At 34.5% G+C, this 10,208-nt stretch overlaps 1 protein-coding gene across 1 annotated transcript; it reads left to right on the top strand.

Moving 5' to 3' along the window:
- The first annotated feature begins 31 nt into the window (after window positions 1-31).
- LOC140054544 (trafficking protein particle complex subunit 10-like) lies at window positions 32-10,139 on the top strand. The gene is made up of 20 exons (XM_072099575.1): window positions 32-133; window positions 710-791; window positions 1,256-1,391; window positions 1,777-1,976; window positions 2,205-2,406; window positions 2,721-2,832; window positions 2,949-3,196; window positions 3,494-3,640; window positions 3,903-4,091; window positions 4,327-4,418; window positions 4,522-4,666; window positions 4,783-4,897; window positions 5,811-6,271; window positions 6,542-6,683; window positions 6,810-7,096; window positions 7,211-7,308; window positions 7,553-7,676; window positions 7,771-7,941; window positions 8,323-8,629; window positions 9,367-10,139. Exons 1-20 carry the CDS (start codon window positions 109-111, stop codon window positions 9,576-9,578), a joined length of 3,495 nt encoding a protein of 1,164 aa, XP_071955676.1. The 5' UTR covers window positions 32-108; the 3' UTR covers window positions 9,579-10,139.
- The last annotated feature ends 69 nt before the right edge of the window (window positions 10,140-10,208 follow it).

Genomic DNA, 10,208 nt, shown 5'->3' with positions numbered 1-10,208 from the left:
GAAAAATGAGGTGGTCAAAAAATTAAAAACATTACAAAAGTTAACGATAGTAGGCCTAGCCTCTAGTAGGTCTTGCCAAATATTAGTGTTTTCAGATGTCTAGATGATATGGAGAACAAACCTATTGTAACGTGTACGTTTTAATTTATTCTTCTTCACATTACAATTGTTTTTGTCTGTATACAGGCATATTTAGGTGTACTTATTGTAGTATGAAGCCTAGCCTTAGCTGGAGCCTCAATGAACAAAGCGAAAATAATTGCTCACCCTTAACATTTTTGATAACAGCATTTTTAACAGGAAGTGATCTCCTTCCCCTACAAATTTTCTCAAGGCTAATTCTGGCCAGTTATGTGAATAAACTTTCTATTTTTGTGATACATTAAATGAATACTAAGATAACTATTTTCTGTACCTGATCACAATATATCATTTAGCCTAGTTACCTAATTTAAATAGGAATTTTATTTTTGGGCCTTAAAATTGATTAATAAAATTAGGTAATATTAAAATATTGATATTTGTAGTATACTTAATTACCCTTTCAGATTATTGGATTTTAGCCTTTTATACCACATTCTTTGAAATCAGTTTTAGAGTCGATTTTATCCCTCAAACTTTCTTTATAATTATATGCTAATTTTTTTGATTATATATATTTTTAATATATTAATAAAAATATATTGTACCAATTTTTGACAAATTGCAGGTCATGGTGAGCAAGAACTTTTTAAATCACTCCACCCTGAATTGATACAGAGTCTGCCAAGAGATACTGTTGAGTGGCGCAGGTAAGTAATAAAAATTTCTTTTTTATTGCGAAAATTTAATTGATGGTGGTAAACTTATATTATTCATTCATTCGATTGACAGCTCATGACCCTTCAATGATGGATCATCAAATAAGTTCTTCAGTTGATATATTAAATGTGTAGGTTGTCCAATTATTCATACTGTCAAATTATAGAAACAGTGCTCAAATTTGGGACATGATCTTATAATCGGGTCGAGCATAGCTCATCGGCGAAAGTTCCATATTTTTTTAGTTGTATGAAAAAATGTCTCCAGTGGGATTCGAACTTGCGACCTCTTGCTTACAGGGCGAGTATCATTTTTATTCTATCAAACCATTCTATAATTTGTTATTCATCTTGGTCTCTGAGCACCTTCGTATAGTCTGAAAATAAATTATGATCATAAAATATTATATTATAGAAAGTTTATTTTACAAATAATGTTATGTTTGATTGTACAGGTCATATGGGAGAGCACCAAAGACGATATCTGTAGATGTGCAGTTTGTGCCGTTTTCAATTGACATCTTACAATATGAGGGCAGCAGACAGCTTCTACATCAATCGTTCTTTCATTTGTATTGGACCGAATGTCCGGTGTGTTTATTATACTTTATTTTGTGTATGTCAAGATTAGACAATGAACATTAGTTCAAAGTCTAAAAAAAAAATAATTCACAAATGTCAAATAATCCAAAAAATCCTATGATATACAGTAGGTCCTCTTCTTCTCAGTAATTATTGAAAACTGTAAATAAAATTAAAATATAGTAATGTAAATTAAACAGACTTTTTCACAATACTGTAATAGGTTTTTATTCAGATAGATGATAAATGATAGGCATAGTTGTAGTAACAACTTAATGCTTGATTAATAAGGAATTCCTATGAAAGTCCCCTTTAATATCCAATTGTAAATTATTAGGTTATATGTATTATCATGCAATATAACCTTATTTTTAGTTATTTTTTTTCCATTTAGGATGTTGATGCTTACAAGATTGTCGTCAAAGAAGAGATATCAAAATGGCAACAGTTACTTAGAGAGAAGAACATCAATGATTGGATGATAGTTCTCGTAGAAGCGAGCAACCCAAAGCGTGGACAGAAAACGAAATTGCTACCACGGACCTCGGTGTTTGACAAAATTAAAAACGACTTTTGTAGCAAACAATCCGACAGGCAAGTTTACCGCTGATTACTGTGAATGTAAAACTCAAATACCCAAATATGGTAGTGATATGCCAAAATATGGTAGTGATATGACATCGTCATGTCCATATATGGGTACATCACATTTTTTTGTCACATATAGTTTGATAGTGTAGACAGAGCTTTACAAAAGTATTATTCAATTTCCTGTTATTTATTTATTTTATAAATTTTTTGTGCTTCTGTATTTATAAACAGATGTATAGTTTTACATGAGCCAAATAATCCCGTTCCGTCAGTGAGGTCGCAAGAATCTTGGAACGTGTTTCTGACACGCCTTCGGCAGCTGCTTCTCATCTCATATAATCGCAATCTTGGCAAGTTTGAAGAAAAAATGAGGGCAGAACGAGAACGTCGAAATGAACCTGGCTGGGATTTCAATCAGTATTTTCTGCTACAGGTTTGTAGTGTTTTTGGAATTTTAAAAGTGGTACTGTGGATTGGTTTTTAACTTACTTGCTTACAAATCCCAGGGTATTTGGTTCAAATCCTGTCAGAGGTACGCAATTTTTTTTTAGGTCAATACAGTGCCACTACCTAAGCCTTATATGAGAGTTTAGAAGGAATGAGTTCCTAATCATACTGTAGTGTAATTGTCATGATCCGCTGTTGGATGGTAGAAATCATTTTTTATTAATTCTACAAATTTAAAGTAAAAGATTTAGGTACTTAAATCACTTTACTTGTTACTTATTTTTTAAACAAATTATATAGGAAGAACTAGCGTTCGTTTATGAGATGTTGCGGCAGTACGACGAAGCACTTGTGCAATATGATGAGCTTGATGCACTTTTCTCGCAATTTGTTATCAACTCCCAAGCTGCAAGTAAGTAGAATTTGATTTGATTCATTTTGATAAAAAATAATAATAACACTGCAATAATGTAAAACTACATTTTTATTAAAAATAAACCAAATTGTCTTTTTGTTTGTTTGTAATAGAAGCACCTGATTGGCTGATTAAGTTTCAAGGTAACTGCACACGGTGGGATGGCTTGGATCTTTCACGACCAATAAATCAACAAATTCGAGATCTGATCAAGACCGGCAAACCAACGCTCCTAGACATCAGAAACTACTTGTTCTCACGTCAGTGTGTGCTTCTACTCTTCCTCAATCGACCTCTTGAGGTCGCCAATAGAACGATTGCTTTTCTTTACAATTGTGTTCAAGAACTACGGATTCTAGAGGTACTGGAAATCAAACTTTATCTCACCTACTTTGATTAATCAGGTTAAAGTATCGATAGTGGCGCAGTAGCCTGTTGGTTAACATGTTTGCCTTCCAATCCCAAGGTCAAGGGTTCAATCCTGACCTATTACCAATTGCTTTGATTAATCATGTGTCGGGTTACAGTATTATATAGTGACGCAGTAGCTGGGTGGTTAAAATGTTTACCTTCTAATCCCAAGGTCCAGGGTTCAATTCAATCCCAGAATGACTCTTTATTCCTTAATGATAATCAATCAAACTTATTTTATATTTAGATCAGCATGCCAGTTGGAAGTATTGATTGTTGGGTGTTGCTAAGCAGCTTAGAGATTCTTGACATGTGTGAAAAACGAGCTACGAGTAACTATCGAGAGTCGTACTCATACTACAGTGCAAGCCTACGAGCCTATGCTCAGAGTAAGGTAAAAAAAGAGCTTTATATCATTTAAAAAATCTATACAAAACTGTTTTCTTTAAAGTAATCTTTGAGGTTAATTTACACAGACGAGCGGTAACGGTAAACGGATGACCACTTTCCTTGTCCCATTTAGAAACTGTATCCACCTGTGCGCTCCGCGTTTTGTGTAAAGTCTCATAAGGAACAACATAGATTCTATATTAACCGTTACCGCTTGTCTATGTAAACATGCCTTTAAACAAGTTTTTGCTTTATGTTTGATTTAGTTGCATCAGCTAGGCCTACTATGCGGTTTGATGCCTGATACAGAACCCACATCGGAGCAACTGAATATGGTTGTTGAGCTGCTGTCTGGCATGGGACATGTCCAACCACTCCAGCCTAAGAGCTACAACTCACAGCAGAAGTTAAGAGAAGCACTAAGTTCTAAGGAAGCTTTTCAGAAAACCTACTTAGTAAGTTACTTCACAAAACAATAAAAATATATTATGCTGTCCAATCGTTCTTGAACATAGATGATGGAGCCAGTGGTCTAGTGTTAGAGCATGTTTATAAGAAAAACTGTTTTTAACCTCACAGATGTTCAATCTTTGCCACTTTATTAGGAACTTTCTAGTTTTATTTATAAGAGTTTAAGTTTTGGCCGGAACAACTGTTTTATCCTGACAATTATCTTTAATATTTTGTTAGGAACTTTCTGAAATTGCGATGGGCACTTTCAAACATATTGGCAGGCAACGCTCGGCAAAAATGATGGGAAAGAATCTTGCAGCTTTTTACATGTAAGTATCGTTTATATTTTAACCAAATACAAAAACAACAATTAATGATAAAAGTGCCTTATATAAAAGGTATAAACGTTATTCAATTTGTTAATTTTATCAGGAAGAGGGGTGAAACAGCAAAAGCAGAGGGTTTCCTATCAGATGCGTTGAAGATCTATGTGAAAGAAGGCTGGAAAAAAATAGAAGTTGATACAAGAAAAGAATTAGCAACTTGTCAAAAGAGCATGGGAAATACCAACAAATATCCTTTTATTCCTAAGCTCATTAGATAAATTCTTTCGTGAAAAAACTTGAGAGCTTTCTACAAAAACTTCCTAGGCCTGGAAGCAATTAGAATTTCCCTTAACTTCATCTCACATATATGAAGTCCTGTGCTATTCTTGCAAGTGAAGAAGAGATTTCAAAAGAAGACAAAGATCATTTTTTTAATGAAATGATGGTCGCTGCTGAAGAGATAAATGAGACTGAAAATTCAGGTAGGGATATTTAAGAATCGTAATGTGGTCTAAATATGGGTGGAACTTTTACACTATGTATGCACATTGACAGGCCTCGTAATATAACTTTTTAAAGCCTATTTACTAAAAATAATTGGTATTTTAAAATTGCATTTTGATTTATAAAGAAATATATCTATTAGTTGTGGAAAATCAATAAACAACAAAAAGTTGTATTTTGCAGTCAAACAGCAATAGTGCACCAGGGTGTCCCTGAGTACGCAAAGACAATCAACAACGGTGTTGTTATTTATTTTTAATTAAAATTTTCATGACACATGTTTGTTACATATCATAAAAAGAGATGCATTAAGTCTGTTAAAGTAGTTAAGTGTGTAGAGGAGGAAGGGAATGGTAACTATATATTATATTAAAGGGGTAGTACACTAGAATTTAGCAAAGGTGGTGGTGGTATTGTACTGGTGGTAATCACTCATGGTGGTGGTATTAATAGTGGTGGTAATCACTCATGGTGGTGGTATTAATAGTGGTGGTAATCACTCATGGTGGTGGTATTAATAGTGGTGGTAATCACTCATGGTGGTGGTATTAATAGTGGTGGTAATCACTCATGGTGGTGGTACTAATAGTGGTGGTAATCACTCATGGTGGTGGTATTAATAGTGGTGGTAATCACTCATGGTGGTGGTATTAATAGTGGTGGAAGTATTCTGTTCTATGTTGTTTTTTTCTATTTATTTTTGTATGGCGGCCTACAAAGAACAGAGCGCCTAGCATTAATAATTACAAAGAAAAGTTTACGTTTAAGGTGCAGAATTCTCTCCTATTTGTCAGTGGTTCAATTAAAGGGACAAAGAAGAAGAAGCAACTAATAAACTGTAACACTTCATACTAAATTTATCATAATGTATGAAATATTGTTTTATTTCAGAAAATAACAAAGTTGCACTGGAACAAGTTTTTACTATTGAATCAATGGGCATCACCCCCTCTGATGGCAGATTAACACATGGCCAAGAAGGATCCATCACCGTTTGCATCAAGAGCGGTTTTCCAAAACCAGTTACCATTGATCAAACCGTGATCTCCTTAAGCTCGGAGCAGGTTGATAACACACCATCGCCACAGACGCCACTCCCTGGGATGGTATCATCGTCAAAACGTGAACCTTTTGCTTTCGAGGAAGAGGTTCGGTTGTCGGAAGGCAAGGAAGCGGTAGAAGCCAGTAGTTTTTTGTGCGTTAACGCTCAGAAGGCGTTGCAACGAGAGGATAGCACCTCGTCACTGGTGCTTAAGGAATTGGATCTACAATGTAAAGAGTATAAAATTAACATTGAACATCAGAATACAGTTTTAGAACCAGGAATAAACAACATGGAGTTTAAATTTGAAGTACGTGATTTTTTAACTTTTTTTTTTTCATTTCAATTTATTTGATATAAAAATCGCAGCCAAAAGCTAAATTACATGGTAATACATACAAATATAAAAATTAAATCAGGATAAAAAAGTATATAAAAAAGTGCATTTATAAATCACAAGAACAAATAAAAGTGAGTAAATTAAGATATAGGCCTAAATATAAATAAATTCAATGCATTATAAACATCAGGTTTTCTATTAGGTTGATAGATAAATCTTTGTCTAAATTTATTATCTTAGGCGAAAGAGAATGGAATGATAGAGGGTCAGCAGTTATGGATGAAAATCAAAGGTCTGGAGTTCCTACTACCAAAATTGACCTTTGACACAAGGTTCTTAGTGAACACACAGGAGCCAAAGGTCATTGTTGCTGGAAATAATAGTAAGTGACATACTATTGAAACTTTTTGATATATCTTAGTAACTTTATTCAATCATAATGAAAAAAAAGAAGAAAAATTATCAAAATTTGGTGTCGCATGAACTTCAACTGCATAACTCTTTTCAGGTCACCCTCTGTTGGCAGGAGTTCCCCAGGATCTTAAGGTTTTCATCTCTACAGGGTATTACAATATCAAGTCAGGTGATGCAATTTCCATCCAGACGATTGGTCAACTAGAGATACTTAATAAGAAAGAGTCAACGTATAGCATCATACCATGTAGCAAGGGCGCTGATATCAATCTACCTGAGACAGATGCGTATAACGATACGGAGCTTATAATGATGGTGAGGGCGCCTCTAACATCCGTAGGAGGAGACAATGATGAGGAAACAAACCAACTGGAACAAAAGGTAACTATTAATAGAAATTTTTTCTGAAAAATTAAGAATGAGAGTCTTGGAAAAATATGGTATTTATAATATTATAATATGTGTACTGCTTCTTTATCCTTTATTTCTATATAGATGACGTTATGGTGTCCATGGGCTGAAACTGTTGTATCCACCTTAAATTTCCAACAACCATTCAAGATAAGTCATAACCTAAGAACAGCGGGCAAAAGGTACCTACCAACAATTTAGCCTTATTTATTGATCCAAAATGTTTATTTATCTTACCTTATTGCACTGATGATAAAGGGCTAGTGTTGCCCGAAAGCTCTGAAAATTTGTCTGGCTATTTTAATTTGAATTAGGTTTTTGCATATTTTATTTTGTATCTCTATTGAGATCCAGCCACTGATACCCACAGCATTGTCATTTTTTCATTGCTTTATTTATTTTATTTTATTTTTACTTTTATAACAGAAAGTTCATTCAAGTATCTATAGAAAATGTATGCCACGCAAAGTTCCGCTTAACTGATCCAGCGCTTAATTCTCCTAACCAATCAAATATCACCTTGCAACATCTACACCAGCCAGTGGAAAAGGTTTGATTATTTCTTCTCTTTATAAGATAAGATCACCAGAGCAAGAAAATTAGTTTACCGAAGTCATGCTAATTCTCTTTTTTATTTATCGTAGGTGTTGCTACCATCTTGCACAATGTCGTACATGTGGACACTCGTCTCCGATGACACACTACCAGATTCTCTGCAGTGCCAGTTTACAATTAAGTACGAGCTTATATACCCAACACCGCCGATAGACATGCATCAAGTTCACATGTACAACTTTACGTTACAGGAATTCACAGTATGTTCACGTAATTCTTTCTAAAGCCTTGTCCACACTATCAAACTTTATGTGACAAAAAAATGTAATGTGGTCATATATGGACATGTTTGACAATATCACTACCTTATTTGGACACATCACATTTTTTTATCAAACTAGTTTTAGAGCTTTACACATAAAGGCATACGTCATATCTAAGATATAGAGTATAATTCCATGCTCGAGTATAATCTCGCCCTCTCATTTAGGCTAAACAGTCAGGGGAAAATGGCAAAAGGTTTCCTACTTTCTAGGATTTTTATCAGATAATCTATATTGTTTTGACAACTCTTGTAACATGACCACATTTTTCCTCTAACCGTAAATTTGGAAATAAGTATTACTTCTATTTTATTTCAGACGCAATACATCATCAGTTCTACCGTTTCTCCAAGCAACAGCGATCCAATGTGCCGTGCCGGAAAACTCTGCGATCTACAACTCAACATTCAAGTGACCGATGATTCAGTACAAAAGGACGTTCCCCTCATGTACGAGTTGGTCACGGATTCAAATATGTGGGCTGTATGCGGGAAAAATAACGGGCTTCTTACAATAGAGAAGAATTTGACGGAGCTTTCGTTGCAAGTGATACCACTAACTGCTGGATACTTACCACTACCCGGCGTGAAGCTAAGTAGGTATATACAACAGGATACAAGTGAAGGTAAGAACTTTACTGCATACCTAGATATGAAGTTGATTGATTTATATAATGCATAGTACACCACTCTATGTGAGAACTCCTGTAAGAATTCACAGGATCTAAATCTCTGTCTACACTAGTACACATATAGCAACTGATCTGAGAGACCAGTCTTTGACTGAAGAGATTACCCGTATAAATAAATAACAAATATGGTAGTGATTTGACATCATCATGTCCATACTGTACATATTATTGTTATCTTTTATTGACAACTGGGGATAACAGTGTCCAACATGGCATACAAATAGTAGGCGATACAAGCATGAAAATAGCAATAACAACTTAAATAATATTTTCAATAACTTTAAGAACTTCAAAAACAAATTTTGACAGTAATAAAGGTTCAATAGAGAATAAAAACACAAGGCTATGACAATGTATATTATAAGTTTGGCGTATGTGTGCAGTAAATGGGCATTCACATAATGCGTGAAGCTCGGTCAGCACTTTGCCGCATTTACAAAGACGTTCATCGGGTGGCGTGCAAGACCACTGTCCAGTTTCATACAGGCACATCACGTTTTTTTGTTGCATAAAGTTTAACAGAGCTTAATAGTATATTACATTATTTTCAACATTTACTGATGAGTTGTTTAATTTGAAGCAATTTTGAAATGAGGAAATAATCTTGAAAATGTATAAATTGAAGTCTCCATAAAAATAAAATACTAATATTTTGTTTCCACTTGTTGCAGATACACTACCAGTGACCAAACTAACGATGACCAACATAGATAACAACTCGTCAATAGAGGACGACAAGTTTGACACGCCCGACAGCAGCAATCAAAAGTTACCGTCACTCCAACCGTTTCCTCTTGGACAGGTGTATCTAAAGAGCCATGCCATGCAGGTACATGTGTTACCAGAGAACAATGAGAGCACTGTAAATGTAGTTCAACCATAACAATTCTCAAGGAGATAGTTACTGCACATTTGTTATGAAAGCATGGAGGTATACCTCTATGGTGAGACCAATTAAAACCGACAGATAGTATTGACATTGGACTAATGACCCACATTTATACATACTATTTCCTTGAGTGCAATAGAGTCTTGGCAGTGTTAACCTAGTGTTTTTCTTCTCTCTTGAACAACTTAAAACAAGATGTTAATAGTGTAATGCCAATACACTTTGGTGCTGGTAGCCTGCATGACTTAAGCCTTGTCTACACTATCAAACTTTATGTGATGTGCCCATATATGGACAAGATGATGTCATATCACTACCATATTTGACCACATCACACTTTTTTTGTCAAACTAGTTTGATAGTGTAGATGGAGCTTTACACCAAATTGCCATGTTTCATACCAAAGTACATCTTCAAAAACCAATTGTCTGTACTGTATACTATGCGTTAAATAAACTGCACATGTACTTTTTGGAGCTGTCTTTCAAACAACTACATAAACAGGCTTGATGTGTTTATGACGAGAATAAAGCATAGTCAAGCATACAGTCAAATCATGGAAAGTAATTTCATTATTTTAAATTCAAATATACAGTTTTATTTGTCAATATGATATAATTTTTA

This window comes from Antedon mediterranea, chromosome 7 (assembly GCF_964355755.1).
Source record: "Antedon mediterranea chromosome 7, ecAntMedi1.1, whole genome shotgun sequence".
Taxonomy (NCBI): domain Eukaryota; kingdom Metazoa; phylum Echinodermata; class Crinoidea; order Comatulida; family Antedonidae; genus Antedon; species Antedon mediterranea.
This window is presented reverse-complemented; position numbering and strand designations above follow the sequence as displayed.

Bases quoted from the DNA above. Each gene is read 5' to 3' on its own strand.
- LOC140054544 (XM_072099575.1), top strand. From the start codon at position 109: ATGGAGAACAAACCTATTGTAACGT. The intron at 4,092-4,326 runs GTAAGTTACTTC...ATATTTTGTTAG, and splicing joins CTTTTCAGAAAACCTACTTA to GAACTTTCTGAAATTGCGAT. The intron at 4,419-4,521 runs GTAAGTATCGTT...TAATTTTATCAG, and splicing joins AATCTTGCAGCTTTTTACAT to GAAGAGGGGTGAAACAGCAA.